The sequence below is a fragment of the Aphelocoma coerulescens genome, chromosome 2 (assembly GCF_041296385.1).
Source record: "Aphelocoma coerulescens isolate FSJ_1873_10779 chromosome 2, UR_Acoe_1.0, whole genome shotgun sequence".
Lineage (NCBI taxonomy): Eukaryota > Metazoa > Chordata > Aves > Passeriformes > Corvidae > Aphelocoma > Aphelocoma coerulescens.
In genome coordinates this window covers 127,684,855-127,710,762 of record NC_091015.1, presented here as the reverse complement: position 1 = coordinate 127,710,762, position 25,908 = coordinate 127,684,855, and the positions used below count along the sequence as shown (strand labels likewise).

At 37.8% G+C, this 25,908-nt stretch overlaps 1 protein-coding gene across 2 annotated transcripts in view; it reads left to right on the top strand.

Annotated features, from left to right (window-relative positions):
• Positions 1-25,908, top strand: part of ATP6V1H (ATPase H+ transporting V1 subunit H) — a 50,269-nt gene that overhangs the window by 4,009 nt on the left and 20,352 nt on the right. For both annotated transcript variants that reach the window (XM_069004740.1, XM_069004741.1), the window contains exons 3-11: positions 5,961-6,063; positions 7,468-7,557; positions 12,469-12,582; positions 15,331-15,435; positions 16,474-16,527; positions 18,685-18,782; positions 20,228-20,420; positions 23,384-23,562; positions 24,338-24,463. In XM_069004740.1, coding sequence (XP_068860841.1) covers positions 5,961-6,063; positions 7,468-7,557; positions 12,469-12,582; positions 15,331-15,435; positions 16,474-16,527; positions 18,685-18,782; positions 20,228-20,420; positions 23,384-23,562; positions 24,338-24,463 — 1,062 coding nt within the window. The remainder of the gene's footprint in view (positions 1-5,960; positions 6,064-7,467; positions 7,558-12,468; positions 12,583-15,330; positions 15,436-16,473; positions 16,528-18,684; positions 18,783-20,227; positions 20,421-23,383; positions 23,563-24,337; positions 24,464-25,908) is intronic.

Sequence of the window (25,908 nt, the reverse complement as noted above, 5' to 3'; positions counted from 1 at the left end):
TCATCAGATGTTCTTAAATTAGAGGAAATACTTTTGTTTCTCCTAAGTTAACACAGCAACTCAGGTGTGACATAATTTATGCTCCTTCAACTAGAGATAGATACTATCTATAGTTTCTTCAACTATATAAATACTATGTAGTTGAAGTCAAAGAACTTCACAAGAAATTCTGATGAAATTTCTTTCCCCTCTGGCTGTGGCAGTTGCATGTGTATAATGGTGCTTTAAAGATTGCATCACTTGCTATGGCATTGGAGTTTGGGTCACACAGAAGGGCATTCTGAAGTTTTTTCCTGCTTTCTCTGTCCTTCAGTGCAAAAGCAAAATGGCTTACTAGTAGTTGGTCAGACTTTACAACCCTGGCTTTTCTTGTAGAGGCAATTCAAGCTGAAGATTAACTGACATAGTGTTTATTCCATCTCTGAAGGTTGTCACTGTAAACTAAATATCAAACTACACTAACACACAACTGCTGACTTCTGATGTTTTTTCTGTATACTGTTGGTGTAAAAGTGAAATACTTAGATATGACAATTGTATATATTATCAGCTTGCCAGTGTGTTCACTGCTCCTTACAAAACTAGGCTGTAGAAAAAGATAATTTGTTTTCTGGTGCTAAAATTTATCCTTTCTTTGTATTGGATTCCAGCTAGGGTCTGTGTCTGAGGGAGAAGAAAGTAACAAAGCTTGCAACAGTGGAAGGTGATGTGTAGGTCTGCCTGTGTTCTGGAAACTAAATGTAGTTGAGGCCATTAGTTCTGTATGGACTTTGCTGCCTTAGGATCTTGAGACTTGCAGCAGTTTAGAGGTGCTGATGCCCTCTGTGAGTTGGAAGTGCAGTCGCTGTTGTACACTGTGTGCTTGCTCTCAGCAATTGCCTCAGGGTGTTGGAATGCCAGGTGTGTTGGCTTGTTTGAAGCAGGTTTGGTTTGGGTTGGCTTTCTTAGGGTAATAAATGAGTTCTGTGGAAAAATGAACTAGTTTCAGAGTTTAACTTGCATCTTACTGCACTGTAGGTTTTCTAGATACACAGCATTTGACCATACTTTTTATTTAATCAGATGAGATATCTGGTGGATGATTTGTACACCGTTTCCTGTGTGTTTTCAAATACTTCACATGCATGTTTGTGAATTCTGATGCTAAAATATATATTGTATTTTCCTGGGGTGGAGAAACCTTCTAAAGCAGGTTAAATACCTCGGACTTTAAAAGTCAGTCTTGTCTTAGAAGAAATATAGAAGTTTCTTAATTTGTAGTGTGGGGGGGTGGTTTTCTGTTTTTTTTTGTTGTTTGTTTGTTTTTTTTTTTTTAATCTGGTTGAGTCTTGTAGAGTCCGTTCAGTCTGTTTACTGTTTTAATTTTGTAGTGCTAAAACTGTTGAGCAGTTAGATAAATTTAGTGTCTCTAGGTACATGCAAAGTACCGTAGATATCTGGATAAAAGAAATTATGCCTTGACATGAAGGCTTCATATGAGCTTCATATTTGCTGCAGACATAGTCATTTTTTTATATTAAAAACCCAAAACAAGGTAAAAACCAAACAAAAATACCCTAACCTCCAGAGTGCCTTTTGTTAAATCATTCAAACAAACAAAAAAGGAACAGGAGTTGCTGGAGGAAATGCATAATTAAAAGAAGGAATCACAAGCTTCTGAATCATATTGAGAGGTCAGGAGGATTTAAAAATTGTGGTCTTGCAAATTCATGCTTTCTAAATCTTAGAGTTTGTTTTGTCTCCTGTAGCGAGTGCTCTCAAAGGCAGGTCCTGGTATCTCAGGCACAGAGCTTTGAAAGGCACTTACAGGGTTCTTGGCCTAAACCTGATATACTCAGACAGGAGAAAAAAAAAAAGGGAAAATTCATATGTTGAGATAAAGATACTTTAATAGGACAGAAAAGGAAGAGGAAAAAAAGAATAAAAATAAAGGATTCGTACTAGATCTAGAACACAGAATTGTACCAGCTACTGGGAAGAATATTAACCATCCCAGCTGAAACCAAGACACAGCTGAAGCTCAAAGTGACTTCTATCTTGGCAAAAGACTGTAGACACATCCTGGAAAATAACAAATTAAATGGCTGTTAGGAAGAAGGATGGAGGGAGGCTTTGGTTGCTTGTTTGCTAGAGGGTGCAGGGAAATTTCTGTTGCTTTGAACAGGGGATAAGGAAAATGTGTAATAGCATCATGGGACCCAGTATCAGCTGTCTGAGGCTGCTCTGCACTTTCAAATGTTTTTTGGTTGGTTTTTCTTCTCTTTGTGCCACTGTTTAAGGTTTACTGTATAATCAGTTATTTCAATTTTAAAATGAGGTGAATGGAAATAGATGCATTTGAAATTACTAAAACTATTAATCAGATGTATGAGTTCCTTCATAAAATATTAAAAGCTTGTTTAAAAAGCTGTCAGATCCCTTGTAATGTTTTGTATGGGTTGGAAGATGTCTTTTTGAATGGTGATAACAAAGCAATAAAGAGTAAATCTTAATGTCTTCTTTTTCTCATAGCAATATCAATCCCCACATCTTTTTTTTCTTTTTTTTCCTGTGGCCTAATGTAGGATAAAAGCGAAAGCTTGAAAGCTTTTTTCCTTTGCAGTTGGCAGACCTCTTCTAATAGCTTGACTGTAAAGAAGCATCTGTCTTCATGGGCTGAGGCTTTCTCCAACATTAAAGCTGAAAATTAAGGGTTCATCTTATGTCATCTTTGAAGTGTTTCATAAATGGCAATATTCTTATAAACAAGCAGCTTATCTTGTTACTTTTGTATCAGTATGATCCATGAGTCCCTGGCTTGGTCAGCATTATTTGAAGCAAAAGAGACCTCTTGTTATGGGTCTTTAAATGTGGTATTTGTGGCAGATGAATTGTCCACATCTTTCTATAACTATTCAAATTCATCCTTAATAGGCAAGAAAGAACCTAGGTCAGTCTAAAAGGCATGGTAGCAGCATGGTCATCATTGGCTAATCACATATAATTCATTTATAATTAGTTAAGTTTTAGCAGAAGTTGAGCAAGGACTACCCTGCCACTGGCTTTATGAATCTTCTGTCTAATAAATCTTGATTGCCTTTCCTCAGTGCATATGAAGATATCTCTAACTAAGCAGTGGGAATACTGGAATAGCACACATGGCACCGGACTACTTCTGTTGTTTGCTTGCATAGTAGATAGGTAAAAGATGGCTCTGTGATGAGGCCAAACTCAAGACATAATCATTTAAATAAGAGGAAAGAAAAGAGCACACTGTAGGTCTTATTTCTCTATTTCAAGAATCCAGGTGATCCAGTTAAAAAAATAAGTGAACACTTCCAGTAAAATTTACAATGATTTTAATGTAATCTCTAGTCATGGAACATCTGAATACTGACCTTGAATATGGAAGAGATGGGTGAAGAGTCCATGCTACATAGCTTTGCAAAGTGGAAGAGGCGTTTCATTCAGTGGAAATGTTAAGGGGAGGTTAGTCTTGGAAATAACTGAAGCAGGAATGTCTAATGCTTTCATCCCCTGTGACTTTTGTATAGATGATTTGCATGATTTTCTTCTTTTCTGCAGCCCTCCTGGTATTACCTAGTAAAGCTAGTCACCTATTAAAATCTTGGATATGTTTAGGACTACTTAATTTAAAATTAGTTTTCTTACCTGAAGAGTACCTGACTGTACTATTTTGACAAGTTTTTTATTCCTTGTGATGTGAAGTTTTGTATTATAAAAAAACCCCAGTAGTTTTCTGCAAGTCTGACTCTTCAGCTGTGTCAACAGCTTTCTGAAATAGCACTGATGATGGCAGTAACTACTTGAATATTAAGTTGAAGAGAAGATTGAGTAGACATATGGTGGCTTATAGGTGTCCACAGCAGTTCACTATATCAAGCCCCCTTGCTATGTGTTTGGATGAACTTGCATGCATATCAGTTTTTAAACTGCCAGGAAAAACTCAAAATGTAATTAGTGAAAGCTAAAAATAAATTAGGAACCATGATTTCTGTTCTCCTTACAGTTTTCTTCAGTGCTTATGGCAAACTTAAAGTAACAATTAATTTCGTTTTTCAGCACTTATTTCTTGGTCGGATTAGACTGTTATTCATGTTATGTATTACAATTTTGGCATAACATGATAGCAGTACGTATTTCAGTTCTTACCATTGACATTGCATTCAGCCCCTGGAAGTTTAAAAACTATTTAGAGAATGTTTTTCAGAGGTGATGCATAGGGAAGACTTTTGAGAGATTATTCCACCATTAGTTTTAAATTCTTTTCCATGAGACCCTTTGCAGAAAGGAGCCCTTTCCATTTATTGTGGGATACAGCATTGGTAAAGTGATATGGTTGATACTGTATCCCCTCTACTCTGCCCTCGCAAGACCCCACCTGACATGCTGCATTCAGCTCTGGGGTCCTCAGCACAAGAAAGACATGAAACTGTTGGAGCAGGTCCAGAAAAGGGCCACAAAGATGGTTAGAGGACTGGAGCACCTCTCTTGCAAAAACAGGCTGAGAGAGCTGGGGTTTTTCAGCCTGGAGAAGAGAAGGCTTTGGGGAGACCTTCCAACACCTTAACAGCACTTATGAAAAGGAAGGAGAGAGACTTTTTGGACGAGCATATAGTGACAGAACAAAGGGCGGTGGTTTTAAACTGAAACAGGGCAAGTTTTATTAGATTAGATGTTAAAAAGAAATTCTGCATTGTAAGGTTGGTGACGCAGTGGAACAGGTTGCCCAGAGAGTTGTGGCTGCTTTATCCTTGGAGGTGTTCAAGGCCACACTGGATTGGGCCCTGAGCAATCTGATCTTGTAAGTGACATCCCTGCCCATGGCAGAGGTTGGAGTCAGATGACCTTCGGTTGCTTCTAAACCAAACCATTTTATGATTCTATGATAGCTCAAGATGAAGAAAACAAGGTTTGTATGGTGGGTTGACATTCACTGGTCACCAGGTGCCCATCAGGACAGGACACACTTGTTCCATCAAAAGAACAGGGGAAAATACATGAGAAAATTTTGCTCTGGGGCTGAGGTGTAAGGATAGGGAGATCACTGACCACTTACCATCATGGGCAAAACAGTCTCTCTCTGCTTGGTGAAATGAAATTAATTTATTGCTGATAAATCAAGTAGGTTAATGAAAAATAGGAAAAAATCTAAAAACCACCCCTCACCCTCTCCCTTCTTCCCAGGCTCAACTTCATTCCAATTTCTCTGCCTCCTTGTTTTGAGTTGGTGTAGGGGAATGAAGTGTGGAGGCTGTGGTCAGTTCGTAACAGTCTCTGCTGTTCCTCTCTTCCCCTGCTCCATCCTGAGGTGTCTAATCCATGAGTTGTGCTCATTCACAAACTCATCCAACATGGATCCTTTCTGCAGATTCCAGTCTTTCAGGGATGGACTGCTCCACCAATACATCACCCTTGAGGTCACAGGTCCTGCAAGAAAACTGCAGTCCATGCAGGTTTCCTGTAAGGCACATCTCCCTGCTCTGGCATGGGGGTCCTCCGTGGACTGCAGGTGGATCTCTGCTCCGCCTAGGACCTCCATGGGCTGCAGGGGGACAGCTGCCTCACCGTGGTCTTCACCACAGGCTGCAGGGGAATCTGTGCTCTGGCATGTGGATAACCTCCTCTCCCTCCTTGTGCGCTGGTCTGGCAGTCTGCAGAGTTGTTTCTTCCACATATTCTCGGTCCTCTCTCATGGCTGCTGTTGCAGTTCTTATTCCTTAAATATGTTATCACAGAGGTGCTGCTCTCATTACTGAGTGGCTCAGGTTTGGCCAGCAGTGGGTCTGTCCTGGAGCTGGCTGGAACTGGCTCTGTCTGACATGGGGGCCACTTCTGGTGTCTTCTCATAGGAGCCACCCAAGCAGTCCCCTACTAACAAAACCCTGCCATGTGAACTCAGTACAGTTATTTCCAATTTACTGTTCAAGTTACTTACGGTTTCATGTTTTGTTTTTCAGAGGTCAGATGATTTCAGGTGAAGACTGTGAATTTATTCAAAGATTTGAACAGAAAAGAAATCCGGAAGAAAAACAGGAGTTGTTGCAAACAGAAGGCAACCAAGTAACTTTCTTTTAATGAATCTCTTTTGGGGAGGATGGAAATTTTCGTACCAACTCTTACTTTATTGTTGGCTGTATACAGTTAAGGTGTTGCGGAATAAGTATAAAGCTTTCTATTGTGATTCTTTTATTTTTCCTTAGATATAGGCTGGAAGTTATTTTGTTATTTTTAAAACCTACTAAATAATTGTTAAATGTCATCTTTGACTCTGTTGTGAGACAAGCTATCTCAAGTCTTTCCTCATCCCAGTTTACTTAATCATGCACACGAGTCACTTTTTTTTTTGAGCTTTTTTCTTTATAGTTTATTGATGACAGCTGCTACCAGTAAGATTGCTGCTTATTAGCTAAGCAATTCTAATTTAGTTACAGCATTGAATCCACTGACTGCTAAGGTGGATTCAGTTAAACATGCATGGTTTGTGTCATTTTAGGCATGGTAAGATACGAGACCTCTGCATTGGACAGAGCTGATTCAGGACTGAATCAGGCTTTTGCCCTTAAAGGAGTACAGGCAGGATGCCCAAAGACACTTTAATGATATTTGAATCAGTAGAATCTCACCCTGAGGTTCTAGCACAGAGTTATCAGACATCCAGAGGATTGGGGGAGGCAGGGAGGAATGTGACGAGTAGATGCATTCAACACACAAAAATTTCTATAATTTTTTTCTACTTTAATTTTAGGCTGTTCTCTGTTTTGGTTTTGTATTTCTTTTCTCTCCAAATTGTACCGTGTTACTGTTATGTACTGGGTCAGAGTTTCCATAGTAACAAAAACATATGTGGTGTGCCTTATATGTCACTATATAATTATGATGTAGCAGTTCAGAGTTCCATTTTCTCTCAGTTTTAGTTGAATGTGGTGAAGGAGAAGGAAGAAGTGTAAAAAGTAATGTTGTAACTATTTCAGCCTGTTGCTGAAATGGTAATATTCTTCAAAGATGAACAAAGATTTCTCTACAAGGAATATAGTAAGTGAACAGAGGAGTAACCTGTCTTCCTCCCTGCCATTCAAGTTGCTGAAACTTTTTTTGTACTATGTCTGACTTAGTTCTGTTCTGTCAATTTACTTGATCTTCTCACTACCATAAAAAAAATGATGCTGAGGGAGACTTTTCTAATTTGGCTTTCAACAAAGCAGGTTGGTGGCTTTCCCTAGCAAGTACGTATTTAATTTGAAAGCCATAAAAGAATTTGTAAAGGGTAACAACCAATGTGACAGAAAATTATCTTTGTAAGATAATGTCAAATGTATTCATCTCTTGCTGCAATTGAATAAGATGTTGGGATGCTCAATGCTTATGTAAGACTTAACTGTGAATTAATAAGGTCCTGTTTTATATTATCAAAACGAATGAAGACAATTGCTAATATTCATTTTAATGTCTCTCTTATTTTTCTAGTGTGCTAAAACATTTATAAACTTGATGACTCACATCTCCAAGGAACAGACTGTTCAGTACATTCTGACTATGGTTGATGATATGCTGCAAGTAGGTCAATAATCTGTATTATTTTTAAGTCTTTAAATGCATGCTTGAATGTTTCCTTAGTGTAATTCACGTATCTTCAGGTGTTTGTCATACTGTGTTAAAATTATTCTACTAAATTTTCAGATCTTGTCTTCAGAGATTAAATGTTAGACCTAAAGTTGTAAGGGTAACTTAGTCTTGTAATATGTTCGAATTCTGGTAATAAAACAAAATTGTGTGCTTGTCTGTTGGTTCTCAACCATGTTTAATGCAAAACTTGGATGTTAAGGCTAGTGTTGCATAGTGGTTTCATTTTATGTGATCTTACTTTGCAGAATTTTTTTCTAAATACTTTTTACATTTGATATATTGGCTTATGTTGTGGTATACTTGTCAGTGTTAGATTAATGGTTGGGTTTGGTGATCTTAAAGGTCTTTCCCAATCTAAATGATTCTGAGATTCTGTGGCTTGTGACCTCAGCCTTTTCCTGTGGTGTAGGGAGGATATGACTTCACACTTGAGGTTGTTGAAGCTTTTCTTATGAAGGTGTTAATTTGGCCACCCTCAGCAAGAAGGTGTCATTTCTGCAGCTTCAGGTTTCCATCATAGGTTAGGTTGTTCAGGACAACCTGAAATGTTCTGAAATTCTGCATGGTTTAATTATAAACCAGGAACTTCTTATTCAATGTAACATAGAGCTCTTTGTAGCTGTGGACAACAGTGGCTTATAAGAGTAGGCTATTAAACTTGGTCTCAGGACTGCTGAGCTGACTGGGACAATTCAAGAAAAGGCTTTACTCAATCAGATAATCCCACTTCAATGTTTCCTTGCTCTGAAGTAGGCTGAGAGAAGGCATTTGGAGTGATGTAACAAGATGGGTTGTGTGAGGCTTTTTCTTAGTGTTCACATAAACTATCTGTGTTTGATAGTTTCTCTTCTCCTATTTTATGTTATATTTGGTGCAAGGTTACACTGAAATGTGTCTAGTGCTATTTGTTTAGGATATTGCCATAGGAGGTGAACAATGTGAGTTCTAATTCCAGCTCTGACTATTCAGTATTTTAACAGGCAAGTTGAAAACTGTGAACCTCTCCATGCAAACATATATATATGTTTGTATAACATGGGGAATGTTGGAATACCTTGAAAGTTGGGAATACCTTGTATTGGTTGACACATTGGATGACAAACTTTGGCTCAGTGTGTGAGAACTCTGTTTATTACAGCTACTTTTGTGAGGAATGGGTCTTGCTTTCTGTGCATCAGTGGCCAGCGAATTCATCATTTCACTTGCCCTTTTTCAGGACTTCTTGTGAGTGTTCATAGGTCTTGTTTTGCTAATGTGCTTTGGGATTAGCACATAGTCTGCAGTTACAGTATGATAGCTGATATCATCTCCTGTGCTGTGGAATTAATACCCCACAGGTAATGCTTTCACTGGCCCACTCTTGAACAGATGGAATGGTTCTTGGTAGTCACAGAAAGCAGTTTTGAGTAACCTCTCTTTTGCTGTGTTGTTTCTGTCATAAGTGGTTAGATGTATGTGTTTATGACATGGCTGTATTTTGGGCCTTACCCTGCCCCAGAAGTGGCATGTATGGAATTCCTAATGTTAAACATAATGGCTTTAAATTATTCAGGCTTTATAGTGATACAGGAGAATAGAGATGTTGGTGCACACTATATATTTGCTTTCATTTGAAGTTGAATGCCTTTTTCACTTTAGAAATTCTGCTTCAGTATCCAAAAGGCTGCACTGACTTTTGCAATGCTCTGTGTGTGTGCATTATTCAGGGATGTCTTGCTGCTGGCATAGAGGGCTTGTGTGCAGGCATCCACATGGCATTATCTCAGTTTCCTAACCTGTGACATCTCCACTCAACAAGGCTGAAACGGGACTTCTGTCATGATCAGGGCATGGAACATACTGCCAGTGATACCTTATGAACCCCAGCTGCATGTTTTTAAGGTGTAAGATTTTTGTCAGAGAGCAGCACAGTGGCCAATAAAGGTGAGACTGTGAGTTTAGGGCAGGGTCTCTGCAGACTGCCTGGGCACAAGAACAGTATCATAGAATTGTAGAATGGTTTGAGTTGGAAGGGGACCTTGAAGGTCATCTGGTTCCAGCCCCCCTGCTGTGGGCAGGGACACCTTCAGCTAGATCAGGTTGCTCAAAACCCCATCCAACCTGTTCTTGAAGAGCTCCAGGGATGGGGCATCCCCAACTTCCCTGTGCAACCTGTTCCAGTGCCTCACAATCTTCTCCTAATATCCAAACCTATTCCCAGTTTGAAGCCATTCCCCCTTGTCCTGTCAACACATGTTCATGTAAATAGTCTTGCCCCATTTTTCCTGTAGTGAATATGAAGTCTCCAGTCTTTGACTCATCTTAATTCAGTACATTCAAAGATTTTAAGCAAGAAATTATTCAAGGACATGGCCTGTCATAGTGCCATTGACTCTGTGTAAAATTTGCCTTGAGAAAGTATGTTTGCTGCAGTTTCATGAGAGAAATAATAGCTGTGTTTGATAGCTGAAACTTCTCGGAACTATCACGGGTAGCAGTATCCAGCTTTTGTCTGATTATGACTGACTGTGGTTATTCTATCATCTTTCTGTGCTTTTCTTGTGAGGTGGTAAAAATTATGTCAACTGTGTTTTGAGCTCACCAAAAGCACACTTGGGTGTCTAGGATTGTTCCAGCAGTTGTACTTACAGATTTTATGACCTTTCTAAGAGATTTCTTTTGAATGCTGGCAAATGTGAAATTAACGTGGTGTTTACCGTATAAGATTATTGCCATTCTGCTTACTTCTGAAGGTGGAGAGTGTTAGCATCCTTGAGGAAACATTTCTTATTCTCTTCATCTGATAAATTCTTGGAACAATTTCTTGGGATTAGTGACCTTGTCACACTGCACAGTCTGTTACTTATGAAATCTTTAAGACTCTACACTGTAGCTGGTGCAGGTAGCAGTACCACCCGAGTGACCTTCATTATGCTTCTTCAGAAATGACAGCTGCTAAATTATTCAACTGTTGATGTGAGAGAGCTTCAGAATTTTCTTTTTGTCAGTGTAGTCAGTAGCTTCCTAGGAAGGTGCAACACTACATATTCCACGGCTGCAGGGAGTTTTCCACTCCTTCCCTTCTGTCTTGATCCTGCACCTTAACAGCAAACCAGATGAGTCTTCTGACTGACAGCATGCTAAAGTTATTTCAGCATTTCTGCTTCCAGACTTGTCTGTCTCCTTCTTAGTTATGTTGTAAACTGAACTCACAGATCTGCTAAGTTTTGATCTATTTTAGCGAGACTGTTTAGCACAAGCAGATGCTAACAGTGATTTATTTGATCGAACTGCCGTTTCTCAAACAGGCCCTCACAGAGTAAAAGCTTTCCACCAAAGGCTCTGTGTTCCTGAGATCTTACTTTTTTATTTATTTCATAGTTTGAACAACAAACTTTGAGAACATTTCTGGGTGCTTTTTTACACATGCCATATAGAGAATGGGTCACTGTAAGGGTTATAACTGGCAGATTACTGGTGACATCTGAGCTTCCCCAGCCAGTGATCAGGGCAGCAATTTGCATCCCATGTGGTACAGTACTGTCATGGTTTAACCTCAGCTGGCAGCTAAGCACCACACAGCCACTCGCTCACTCATCCAGCAGTGGGATGGGGAAGAGAATTGGAAGAGTAAAAGTGAGAAAACTTGTGTTTTGAGGTAAAGACTGTTACTTTCAAGGAAGGGTTGGTTGAAGTTCTAAGGTTTAGTAAGATGCCACTGTTTGGATCATGGATACATTCAGGTCATCTTGTGCTTAATGGATCAAATTCCAACAAGGAGGCTTGCCTAGCTGGTTCTTGGTCCCTAGAGTTAATAATAGGGTGCAGAACTGATGGAGAAAAGCCTTTCTATCTAGGGGAGTTTGAAAATTAAAATGTCTGGATAGTGGAGACTGAGGTACTGTCCTTTTGTTTCTCATTTGCCTTCCTTGAAACGAGTTGTGTACTAGGTCGCAGTAGTTTAACCTCAATGCGGAGATCTCTTCAGAAGGAAAGCTTCCAATCCACCAGATTGGAAAGCATATGGAAATGCTTGAAGAAAAGCAAGAATTCAAATGCTAGATTTTTCTGGGAGACTGTCTGTCTATATTCTGGGCTATTAGGAAACAGCAGAGCTTTTCTTTCACCTTTATTATTGTATGGCCTATTCTCTGGCCTGCTATAAGGAGAACTGTAATAGCTGCTTTATATAGTGATTATTAGGGGAAATACTTAAAAAGGCTGTTCCCAGTGCCCAGGTTCAGGTAGTTGTGGTCTCTTGTGGCTCAGGGTAGGAGCCCTGGAGAACAGACCTCTGGTGAGTGTGTGCTCTTTTAGATATGCAGGTTGCCTGAGATAACTGCTGAATCAGTCGCAGCCTCATCTGGGAGAGAAGATGAGAGGAATGGAAAGGCTAATTTACACCCCCAAGCTTTCACTTGTAGCAGAAGTTGAACAACAGGCTCTTGCATGGAAGTAGAAATATGTTGAAAACTTTGTATGGACTTCAATCAAGCATAATTGATTGGATGAAGAGTAGTGTTCCTCTTAAAAATGACAGTATTTAGCTTGTTTCTCATTTGCCTTACTCCACTTGCATGTTCAAAAGAATATATTTCTTTTTGCTCAAGCAGGTATTGGAGTACTGGGATACAACTGAGGCTTCAAGGTTTGTTTCCTCCACCCCAAATCTCCAGCCTTAATATAGGAGTGCTGAAATGAACTGTATCCACAAGTAATAGTCTAACTGAAAAATTTCCATGGGCTCTTACAAGCTAGGATACGCTCCGATAATTTATGCCAACATAACAAGGAGCAAATAACTGCTCTATGTTGAATGCTTTTAGAAGTCTGTCATCTCTTCCTCTCTCTCAATTTTTACAGGAAAATCATCAGCGTGTTTGCATCTTCTTTGATTATGCAAAACGTGGTAAAAACACTGCATGGTCCTATTTTCTGCCAATGTTGAATCGACAAGATCTCTTCACTGTGCATATGGTAAGTTCTAAATGAACCTGTCCCTGAAGATGGTAGAGAAAAATGCTGGTTCAATTTTTCTTCAGGAGATTTTGGAAATTGAAGCTAAACTTCTGCCTGGACTGGAAAGTTTTCCTCTTATAGGTTAGATGGGTCATTCTTAATACAAGCTTTGCCTAACCACATTTTAAAAAGCAAAGTTACATTGTTTATTGACATTGGTTTATTTCTGGGAGATTAGGGCAGATTTAAAAAATTCAGAAAAGCGGGAATTTTAGAATTAATAAGTACAGTAAAACATACTGGAAAAACCTTTATCACAGCTGCCAGTCAATGCTGTACAAATACTAGAATTTAAGTTCTCATCTTGTGCAATGGAAATGTCTGCCTCGATGAACCTTATTTTCTCATGTGCTCAGATTACCAGCTGACTCACTGAAAGTGTAGAGTGAGAAACAGAGAAGTGCTTGATGTTGTGCAGGTGCTGCTCAGCAGCAGCTAAAACACTGATATGTTACCAGCACTGTTTTGGACACCAGTCTAAACCACAGCTTCGTATGGAATGCTATGAAGAAAATTAAGTCCATCCCAGCCAAACCCAATACACCCATGTGCAGTGTGTGGTTTCTGCTATGCTTTGACTCCTGTTTGCTGCTCCTGTATATGGAGTAACTTTTCTGGAATCCTAATATTCTTCTGTCATCAGTGGTGAGAACTGGCCATTTCATCTCAGCAGGGGCAAAAATGTGATTTTTATTACTGTAAATTCCTAGTGGAGACCACAGTTTCCAACAATGAAAGTTACATTATGGGTTGAGGAAGAGAAAACCGCACCGCTATGGATTATTCTTCACTGCATATGTTTGTGCTGGCATGATACTGTAGAGCCAAATCAGAGGCTCAAACTACAAACCCACACACCTGGCCTGCATTAGGCTGCAGTGGCAGAAGGGGTGCAAGGATTCCAGGACACTGAGCAAGCCATGCTGTTTGCCCTGGGATGTGGCCAGTGCAACTGTGTTTGGGGCTGTAGTGCAATTTGAACAGTGTGCTGACATGTTCTCAAGAAAAATGTCAGACTTTATTTATTTAATTAATTAATTAATTAATTAATTTTTTAATCTAATGGGTTGACTGCATGGATGTGAATGAATCCTGTTTCTTGGTGTAGCTGAGGGAGGAGGTGGCTAGGGGGTTTTTTTGGTCAGTGTGGTTTATTTTGTGGTTTTTTTGGTGGTAATACTACTGAAGACCCATCCTGCAAAACTGCAGTTTGAGCAGTCAAATATTTGTGACTGCCCAAATATGCAGGTAAAGCATAACTTTTAGACCCTTGCAGTACAAACTATTTAATCTCCGTGGAATGGTGGCTTTTAAATGTATGGTATAGAAATTTTGATGGTCAGCATTTCTCTACTCAGATTTGTGTTACTCAGATATTGTTTTATTTACTTACTGCAGAAATATACAAATAATTTAACAAACCACAGAGAATCTCATGTGAAGTGAATCCACTTTGAGTGGATCCACTAAGTTTGCTGCCTTATTATACATTTTAGTACTGTGCATGTTTTTTAAAAGCACTTGAATGTTTTCAAAACCAAGTTTTAGGATTGTCTTATTTTTGTTGGGTTTATTTTATTTTCCTCTTTACTATGCACACTGGAAGGCTTTTGATACCCCATCATTACATCTGCTTAAGCAGATAAAAGTACTCATCCTCTGTGTAGGCTCAAATCCTGCTGAGCATAAATGGTCTCTCATTCAGGGGCCAGGTAGCAGTTTTAACTCAGAAGCACGGTTGACTAGAGAGCTAGTATCTCATGTTTTAAAGCTTGAGGGATTTTATGGGCCTTTTTAATTCAGAAGGGGATTGGACACATTTTGGTCTAGAGATTGTTGTTCCAGACTCACACTTGTAATCCCTCAAGAAATCAGTGGTGGTGGTGCTGCACATGTGAATGCAGTAAGGTGGAAGGGTGGCTGGAATAGTGTCCTCACTGCATCATGGAACTGTGTGCACACAAGTGAATCCCTGCTTCAGTAAATTCTTGGTTACACTGCCTCTTTATATATAAGCTGACTCAAATGCTTTTGGATATAAGCTTCAGGCTGCAACATAAATTTACTTCAATTATAATTTGGAAAGACTGACTTAGAAATAAACTTGTTTTAAGTATTCTTGGGTCATAAGCATCATGAAAATTCTTAACCTGACCACGTTTTTATTCCCCAGCTTCATTCTTAAATTCTACCTTCCATTTTGCTTTTCTGCTCTTCTTTTCCTGGGCTTGAAACTTCTCCCTTCTTGTAGATGACTTCCTTCAGTTTAAGTACAAAAAACCTTCAGTACTCTGTTATCATTTGTATTGGCATATGCCACAGTTGCTTAAATCAAGCCTGCGTGTGTTAGGCCATCAAGTGTGTTGCTTTTGATTGATTTCTGACTGTAGTGGTGTCATACAGCAGTAGCCCATCGACGGCTTCCCTCCAACTCCTTCTGAGTTCTTTACTGGTGCCTTCTGAGCTTCAACAGCTACAGGTAACTGATAACATCGTGAAAATAAATGAGTTACTGGAAGTAGAAGCAGCAGAAAGCTAAAAAGAAAAAAAAATACTGGGCATGAAGAGTCTCCTACATAGAAAACAGGTAGATTTCTGCAAGGGACTGTCTTTCATCTAAACTTGGTTTCCAAAGTTTACAGGACTTCCCACTGAGTTCTGAAATTGCTGTGTTTAAAAAAATCTGTTTATTGCATTCTCTTTCAGGCAGCAAGAATTATTGCCAAACTGGCTGCTTGGGGGAGGGAGCTTATGGAAGGCAGTGACTTGAATTACTATTTCAACTGGATTAAAACTCAGCTTAGTTCACAGGTAAAAAGCTGCTTTTGTTTAAACTTTACAGTAACTTTGGAAACTTTTTTCAAGAATGTGAATGTATAAATGTGCAAACAAGGGGTATATTTTTGGTTTTGTTTTTTTAAAAGGAAATTTTATTTTGTCATTTTTAAAGCTAAATGTTCTTTATTCAAGCACTTAGTTTTTAACTTGGTAGTTTAAATGTTTTACTCTAGTCCTTGAAATGTAAATTAATGATAAAGCTTTTTGCCTTTTTTGTTAGTTAACACTGTTTCTTTTCTTTTGGACAAATACGAGAAGGTTTTTCTTGTCTTGCTTCTATTGTTTTGGTTATGAGAGCTTTTTGCTGCAAGAAAAATCACATGGCAGCAGAAATCGAATTTCAAAACCTTTTCCCAGTTTACTGTAGTACAAAGCTTTTGCTTTTGGTTCTGTGTCTTGAAACTGAATAAATTCTGACTTATTTGGACAATTTTTTTATGGTATTAGCTCAGTATGAACCACTTACTTCTGGCTTGTCCTTCAAAGATGAATCATTCTCCTTTGTATTCATTTTTGGACATTTTTCCTTCAAAACACAGTGATTTGTCACTCATTCTCTTAGTGTTGTAGTAGAAGTGGATTCTGGAGAGCTGAGAAACATTCAGTACGTTTAGTAATGGTATATTTTTTATAGTTTTCTAAACTGAGCTTATTTTTTCCCTTTGGAAGGAGAATCTTAAAGTTGGAATTTCCTTCAGAAAGATGCAAGAGTACAGGTTGCAGATTCTAAGACAAATAAATACCTTGAGTTAATCCATACTTAAATAATTAAAAAATAAGTGTTGATATACCAGAATTAACTCCAAACATCTTGTTCTAGACAAGAAGTGTGTGTGTGTGAAATAGATACAATATATTGCAATAATATATTAAACAGGAAAAATATCTAACGGATTCTATATTTTTTTTCTTATGATTAGAAGGGTTGGAGAACTGAAAGAAACTTGGTAACAACTGTTCCTTAAGGGCGAAGAACAACTGATTTTAAACTTTTATTTTTTCTTTTCCTAGAAACTACGTGGTACAGGAGGTTCTGTGGATACAGGAGCAGTCTCCACAAGTGATGTGAGTTTATCTTTGAAATCTGTCAATCTGCTATTTTGGGCAGGTGATAGCCACTCCTTGGATTAAGGTGCAGATCTCTTCTGGTGCCGGTGATAAGAAGTACTTGGAATCAGAACTGTACAACAGAGTGCCAGGTGATGGCGCCAAGAAACAAAAGTATTTTTAAACACTGATTTCACATAGAACATTGGCAGTGGAAGTGTATATTTTACAAGTTAGTTTGTCTTGTTAAAGCTGTAGATGTATCTAAGATTCTCTTTGTTGATACTTGAACAAATTATACAAAATTAATCTAATATTCAAACAATTTTAAGTCTGTGACTTGGTGATCTTAGAGGTCTTTTCCAGCCCAAATGATTCTATGATTCAGTACTGTGTGTTTACTACTGAGGTGTTGGACTTGTAGAAGAAACCTGAAACTGTGAATCTTTTGGCTGTTGTGCTGTGCAGGACTTAGAAAAGGGCATATCAGATACTAAAGCTGATGTTGCCCCTAAACCACTGTAGCATGAAATCTTCAAGAGTGCTTTCAAAGCTGTAGGCTTTTCATATTTGAATAGCTTGAATTCAGAGGAAAATGGTGTCCTTTTTGCATCAATATTTTATTTTTAATATTGAATTTCATGTAGCTATAATGGCTGCTGAGCTTTGAGATGAACTGTGGCAGTATAAGAAATGCAAATGATCATCCTAACTGGATTTTCTGTGGTGTTGCGGCACGATGAGGAAGTTTATCATAGTTCTTGAATGTGGAGTGGAATTCAGTTTGGGCTTTTGTTCCTTTTGCGGCCTGAAAGTGGTCACAGTTTCTCAGAAGACTTAACTTGGGATTTGTTGTTCTTGTAAATGTAGTCATGGCTTCAAAGTGTTAGGTTCCTTTAGAGGAGAGCCTCTTAAATGACCCTGTTTGGGGATTAAAGTAGAAAAGAGGCAAGACTCTTGTGCACGACTGTGGGTGCAAAACAATGGGCTGAGCATGGAAGTTGAAGTATTTCAGTATTTCATGTGCAGATCTGTGTGCCACTGTGTTAGGTTTTGTTAGACTGGCAGCCCTCTTGTCATACAGCCATAAAAGAGTAAATAGTTGTACAGTACCCACCACCACTTACTGTGGAGCTGTGAGCTCCTCTGACTTGCTCAGAAATCTGTATTCATTGCACTGTGGCATGGCACGAATGTACTGTGCCACGGCAGGGTCCCAGAGCAGCAGAACTGAGAGTGCAGATATGTTCTAGGATAATTAAAGTGGGCAAGTATTGTCTTAGCTTCATTAGTGTTCAGATTTCAGATCTAGCTTATGCAGGATTTTCAAGCAGGTCCTGGCTAATTTCAGAATAAATTAGAGATGCAGTTGTAGCATTTTTATATACAGGAAATGAGAACTGGAATCTATTACGAAATTTCAATTATAATAGTGTTGGAAGACAATGCTTTTATGACAGACTCTTTAAAAAGAAAACTCCCAAGTTCAATAGTACATGGGTTGCTGATGCAGATAAATGAATGCATTATTTAGGGTGGGAGAGCTGTTGGCGTGTTTATAGCTGTTTTATTTGCATGGGGTGTGCAAATGAATACTTTCTCAGGGAAATTGATGTTCTAGATGATTTGAGCCCAGATGTGCAGACTTAGTTTTTACATAAAGGACTTAAATCTCTCATGAGAGACACAGAATGAGTTACTCTTTATTTTCAGTTCTGTTTATTGCCTCCTCTCTTTTCATATGGGATTGCCTAACTTCTAACTTCTTCATTAAATGTTTGAAGGGTTGATCTTGTATTATGTGAGAGAGCTACCATGAGACTTTCAAGGAAAAGGCTTATAGGGAGGAAGAAAGCAAACAGCATTTTATCAGCAGCACATCTGATTAATGTATGATTAGTATTAGTGAAGGTAATGCTGACAATTGAGTAAGAAGAGAGAAAAACAGGCTCTGGCAAATATATTCAAACAGAAGACAGCTTTCATTCATAGATACTGAAGGAAGGCATGTTCAAATGTTCTGATAATGTAAAGTGGTATCACTTGCATAACACTTCTTTAATATTCAGAACTCTTCTCCTTTTATGCCAGTAAAGCCTAATTTGGAAAACTGTACTTCAGCCCTTACTACCTGACTCTTCTTGCAAGAAGTGATGTGTTGTTCTTTTCACCCAGAGTTCCCAGTATGTGCAGTGTGTTGCTGGATGTCTGCAGCTGATGCTCAGGGTCAATGAATACCGCTTTGCATGGGTAGAAGCAGATGGAGTAAATTGGTGAGCATCTATTTCCATTTATATGGATATACTTGCACTTACAGTAGTGCATACCCCAGTGACCATTTTTTTGAATGGAACTCTCTTGTGATAGACAGGTGTTCTGTTTGAGTACAAAAGAGATTTGTTTTCCAAAATTAACACAGTCAAATAGACAAATGAAACTTGTGCTGTTGAGGCTTTAATGCAACTTTCCCGTTCAAGAAGAACTGTTTAAGTATGTATCTGAACAGTTATATAACAATTTGTGTTCAGCTGAAGATGTTCTGTTTATTATTTAATAGAAAAAGGACTAATGAAATGAATTTCTGCTAATCATCCTAGTCTTTGTGTTTGGAATTGGTCTGTCTGAAAACATTAGTGAAAGGAGAAACATTTTCTAGAGATAAGACCCATTTTTTTCCACGTATGGCTTCAAGTAGGTCATTCTTTTATCCAGTTCTCCTAATAAATACCTTTGCTTTAGTCTAGGATCTTGGCACTAATCTTATTTAAAAAATGCTTGCCTATAAATAATATTTCTGCCATCCATGCCTCTATTGGGGATGGTTGGTACATGATTTGCACTTTAATGGAAGATACCCCTTTACACTGGAATGGAGAAAAGTCAGAATTACTAGTGAAGTAGAATTTCAAATGATGTTCATATGTGTCAAGATGATACTACTGAAACCAAGGAAGCTTTTAAATCAAGTATTAAAGCATTACTATAAGCCTGTGTTTCACCATGTTTGAACTGGTCTTAAACTTGGTAAGAATGATTTTTGAATGTAGATTCTGTTTTAAATTTAAATTGAGCTAGCTATTTCAGAATGGACCTGTAAATGGCTTACTAAATTTTCAAAATTTCAGCTTAGCAAACCTTCTGCATGATGTCTTCTTGGAGATCTTGTGATACTATTTTTTTTCTACAGTACTTTGTATATTTGTATCTATGATGATTTTCTGAGTACTCACTATTAAGTAATGAATACTTCAGCTCAATTCAGACACTCCTGTGGACAAGTACAATTAAGGAAAGAAGTTCAATTTTTGTAGATTTTGTTCTGTTTATTCCTTCTTAACTCTGAAGGAGCAGCTGTGTGTTTCTCTGTTTCTTTTAGAATGAGAAATAATGCTTTAAACATGCCAGTAGAAAAACTGTCTTGGTGCACCAGAAAATGGATACTGTACCACATCAGTTCACATGGGAAAAGCTGCTTTATGGCTCTAAGGATAAGGAGAAAATAACCATATCTTTAAAAGATGGCTTTCTAAACAAGCTGCTTGTACCGTGATAAATAGTGATGCAGGTTACTGCGAAGTGTGTGTTGTGTATGCTCATCCTCAGCAACTCTTTCCAATGAGTTCCTGTTACCATTTCTTTTAGTGTTTCAGATTGGAGCAATGCAACCAAATGCAACCATTATTTAAAAATTAAATGTGTGCTATGTCAATTTTCTTAGCATCATGGGCGTCTTGAGCAACAAATGCGGTTTTCAGCTGCAGTATCAGATGATTTTCTCTGTGTGGCTGCTGGCATTTAGCCCTCAAATGTGTGAATATCTTCGTCGGTACAATATTGTTCCCGTGCTGTCAGATATTCTTCAGGAATCTGTCAAAGAGAAAGTAACCAGAATCATCCTTGCAGCATTTCGGGTATGTATCTGTTGACTGCAGTCATACTGTGCTTTCTCTCACATATTCCTAGGTCTCAAAATGTTGCTGATGCACAGCTGTTTCTGGTGGACCATATCAATAAGCTGATTGGAAGCTTAATTCTCTGGGTGTTTTTTGGTTTTTCTTTTTGTAAACTTGAGTTTTGCTACAGGTAACAGACATGCTATTACTAGTAATAGATATCTGTTATTCAGTGCCTTCTTAAAACAAGGTTGCCTAGAAAAAACAATGTTAACACAGACACTAATAATTTCTCTTCATAATTCAAGATTCTTTTTCCTACTGGTACTACTGTAAAACCCTGGAGCTACTGATAGCAGATAAATCTTACCTTATGAAGCTTTAATTAACAAAATATTATTTTGAATACATATGTTTGTCCCACTGAGAAATTATTTTTATCTACTAGTCCAAAAATCTTTTCTTGGTGGATCTGTAAACACAGATGAGAATACCCATGTAAGAGTGATTAATTGACAGTTACTGTGTCTGCATCACTGGTCCTATTTAAGATAATTAGGAATAACTGAGTACCTAGGCTTGATGTTTTCACTGTGACAGTACCATTTTGTGTTCATGGATGCTACTAGTTTTATGTGCATGCTTGTCAAGTCTTGTGAATAATACAGCGTGCTGTAACAACTTGTAATGCTGTTTTAAAGCAACACTTGGTATCCTGAGTAGGAAATGTAGGTCTTGGAAGCTATTTGTTTTCCTGGATGTGGACTGTGCTCCAATAGTAAATGTTTCAAGCAAATTAGAATGGGGAGAGGGAAATTGTTGCTTACTGACTTACTGATTAGCAATGATAAGCTGTGTGAAGGTGCTTACTCTGTGTCTCTGTCTGAAAACATCTGCCACTGAAAGATTTCTGGATAAGGCAGATGATAAGAATTTGCTGTTTGTCTTGTTGAAGGAGTACAGTGGTATGAGATGTTCAGTAGGAGCTATTCTTACAATACATTCTTACTATTCTTACTCTGTAGATGTTGTGTTCTTAAAGATCTTAATGTTAGGATTAAGCAGGGACATACAGCAAGACAGATTGGAAAAAAAAATTAAAAAGAGAAAAAGAAGCTGAGAAGCTCAGCAGTCTATATCCAGTTTCTTCCTATTCTGAGGTCATAAAAAGTAGGAGAAATAATTTCTAGTTCTTAGATTTACTGTGTTTTGCAGTAGGCAAAAGAGGAAGCAAAAATGAAGCTAAGATTTTTAAATAAAGGCTGAGAAAGAATAAGGTGTTTCTGTTACAGGCTATGGGGAGTGTAACTTAGCTGTTTCCTTTCTCCAACATTAAGGACTTAGTTGGCATGAAGATGAGTTGTTAACTAGCAGCCAGGAACATCACAGATTAAAAATTAGACATCAGAGTTGTGAGTTCTGAAGCAAAATTAAAATAGAGGCAAAATAGTCGTTTTCTTGTGTGTGATGCCACAGTATCAGTTTATAGGGGAGGGGGGAAGGGAATTGCATAAAAGACTAGGATTGATGATTCCCCAAATCTGTCTGTGCATTACTGAAGGTGCTCCGTGAGTCTTGGCAACTTGGATGTCTTCTCTACTACTTGATCTCTCCTAATTTTACGTATTTCACCTTTTGTCCATTTAATTGCCTGAGGTACATAACTGCAAATGTAATAATTTTTTCTATTCTCTTTGAATCTACTGCTTTCTCTACCTGTTATTTTATCCCCTCATTTTCACACTTTTATTACCTTCTACATGTTTCCTACCTAGAACTAGTTTTGCACCTTAAGACTTTGGTTTTTATTACTGAAGAGTTTACTGATCCGTTCTATATAATCATGTGTTTGTGTTTTTACGTTGTGAACATATCCTTTCAAATTTACTATGAAAAGCTTGAGTATCTCACTGCTGTATGAGATAGATAATAATATTTGGAGTAACTTCCACATCTGCTTGCAATGATCTTAACTAGGAGTTCTTTGGAAGCTTTATCCACCTGCTCCTTGAACCTGTTGAATTTTCTTATTTAAGATTCATTATTTGTTCATTTACTGTCATTACCTGTTTTAACTCTAATTTAGTTTCTGTGAACTACCTTTTAGTTCTCTTACTGAAATAGGAACTGGAGTGGCTTTTTTTTGCACATTAAAGCTAATTGTATATGGGCATTAAAAACAGTAATATGACTTATTTTTAGTTTGCAAGTTTTAAAATTGATTTGCAGTGTTCTGCCTCAGTAACTAATAGGATGTCTGATATCTAAGAAACCTTACGTGTAATAGCTGTGTGACAAGAGTGATGCAGTCAAATTCCTTCTGTATAGTTTCACTGCTTATTTCTGGTAGATGTTAAGTCTTATTTACATGAACACATGTTCTGTTTGTTAAGGACTTTGTCTTTTATATGACATTCATGTTTCCAGCTTTATCAAAAAGTGCAGGCGGCCAGCTCTGATTGAAAAACATAATTGAAAGCTGATTAAATTGAGTAGAAATGTAATGAATAAATGACATTGGAACTTGACTATTGCATTCTGTGCTTGTAATTCCAACAAGCTTCTGTTGGAATAAAAATGTCTAGTTGGAATATTCCCAAACTTGAAAAGAGCTGATCTAATCCAGATGGTAACTTTGAATTGGAAATAGGGTTTCAGGTTATTTTTTAAGGCTCTCTCCTTTATGCTATTGCTGCACAGAAAGCTAAAATGATAATCCAAGATAAAAGTAGTTGTTTATGGTGGAGATTCTGGTGTTTGGGATATAAACCTGCCCTTTTTCTTTGAATAGTCTTTGTAGTCACCTCAATTTCATGTGGAAAATATTCTAAACAGGTGGATTAGTACTTTGTAGTATTGAAGAGAGAGATTATTTCAGGAAGTGGTCAATTTAAAAGTTCCAGTAAGAATTTCTTAAAAATACTGCTTTGTTTCTAAGTAGTCTGTTCTTAAACAAAATACATACATCTTTACTTCCCTAGAATTTGTTAGAGAAATCTACTGAGAGAGAAACTCGCCAAGAATATGCTCTTGCCATGATTCAGTGTAAAGTTTTAAAGCAGCTAGAGAATTTGGATCAGCAGAAATATGATGATGAAGACATCAGTGAAGATATCAAATTTCTACTGGACAAGCTTGGTGAGAGCGTGCAGGACCTTAGGTATGCTTTGCAGTCTGCACTTAAAAATGCAGTTATATGAATGTTGGTAGAACTTTTTTATTTTTTAAGGCTAAAATACTTACAGAATTGTGATATGTAAATGCTGTTTAGTAAGATAAAGCATACCGAGATGTCCTGGTTGTTAGTTTCCTACTGTCTGTCAGTATTTAGAGGCTAAATAGAAAATAAATCTTCACTTATGTATGTGATCTTTGTAACTGATAATTTGTTAAAGGACTTGAAAAGGCTTTGACTTAAAGGATTTCCAGTCAAAACTGAAGACTGATTACAGAATAAGTTCTACTGTCCAGATTAACTCAAGTTTTTGCTAGTGTTTACCTAGTTCTTGCTCTTATGCCTAAATTAAAGTGCATATTGTAGGTAGTGTCAAAGGTTTAAGTGGATGGAAGGTAAAGACTGGAATTCTTGGTTGAGGAAGGCGAAGCATAAAAACCCATCAAAAAAGCAAATTAAATTCCAAAATATTGCATTTGTGTGGCTTAGGTTCTTCCTTTTTTTTTTTTTTTCTCTGGGAATAGTGTTTTGGGCTGGATAGAGGGGTATGGCTGGAAACAATTTTTTCTTCTTCCCTTGCATGCATTTTCTTACTTATAAAATGTTGAGACAGGAAACAATTCTCATAGTCTGCAGAGCACTGACTTCCAAATACATCATAGCAATTTGAGCTCCAGCTTTATTAGGGACAGGCTTGGGCATATGGTTCAATGTGTTCATGGAAGCTTGGCCAATATCTCATTTAGGTGTTATGTTGCAGCTCCTTTGATGAATACAGTTCTGAGCTCAAGTCAGGAAGACTGGAGTGGAGTCCTGTGCACAAGTCTGAGAAGTTTTGGCGGGAGAATGCTGTAAGACTAAATGAGAAGAATTATGAACTACTGAAGTGAGTCTTCATGTCTTGAATCACGTGATTTTTTAATACTTTCTGTGTTTACATGAAGCTGAATCTATCGTAGGTTTTACATTTTCACACAACGTAGTGTCAAGAATGAAAGCAAGTCAAAACATCCTGCTTATTTTAGAATGCCTAGTTTTTTCTGTTCAAAAGCAGAATTGTTTATTTGCTGGTCAGAATGTATTGATGATAGAGGGAATATCTCCAGCTTAACTTGCATGCAGGTTTGATTTGATTAAAAATGTTTTTACGCTATCTTAATCTTAGTTTGGTATTGTGTGGTGGTGTTGATTCGAGTAATGAACTCCTGTCTTGTATATTTGGGAGTTGAAAGTTGTGGTACTATTCCATCGAAAATTTGACTCAGTGCGTTATGTTGCAATCTGTCTCTTTTGTGTTGGGACTAGGCTTGGAGTACATAGATTGTTAGATGAAGTGAACCTGAAGCTCATATTTTCTTTTGCAGTCAAGGAGTGGCGTATGAAACTGTCCTGAAATGCTGCCTGGCTCTTAGTTGTCTCATGTTCATTGTCATTAACTGATAATAAATACATGGTGTTCTTTCAGTTCAGTGCTTGCTTATAAGTGCCAGATCTAACAGAAATCAGGAGGCTGAGTGGAGCATGTGAGATGTTAGAAGGCATGGCAAGAGCAAGGTGATCCTGAGCTTTATGTGCATGTTGACTGCCATGACACCTCACCAAAAGTCTGATAAATTCTTTCCTGAGGGCATATTGCTGAATATGTAGGATTATACTTAAAGATTTTAGATGCTGAAACTGCAGCATGAAGTTCATGTTGAGGCTTAGTATTTCATGTAGGGATTACAATGTTTTGCTGTATTTATTTCTTCTTGTTCTGGGACCTAATTTATTGTGCTTGTGCTGCTACAGAGACAGTGATCTTCAATAGTTCTTTTAACACACCCCCAACTCTCAAAAAAACCCCCCAAAAACTCAACACCAAACCAAACCAACCAACCTACAAAAAAACCACCCACCCTCTGCCACAACATAATGTGGAGATTCTTGCATCTCAGAACTTCGTTTTTTGCATTGTAAGGCATTTGACAGACACCACTTGCTTTAAGCCATATAAATTTATTTTCCTTATCTGCCTGTTTATTAGTTTTCTAAATCTAATACTCTTACACTACTGTTAAACAGAATTGTTTTTATGCCTTCTGCTATTATTGCCTACTTTGATGGTGGACTTGTATTTTGTTCAACAATATTGTATAGATCTTTGGTGTCATCTGATTAGTGTTATGGTTCAAGTTTCTGCTTCCTCTTTGTGTTGAAAGGTTCTTTTCATTTGAGAAGTGCTTTTTCTGTCATTTTCTGGCTTCTAGGGAGGCAGTGGTTGTGGTAATTTAATTTTACCAGAATGTCCTTTTTTTTAATTCCAGCTGAATTTTTCAGCTTGTTTCTGAC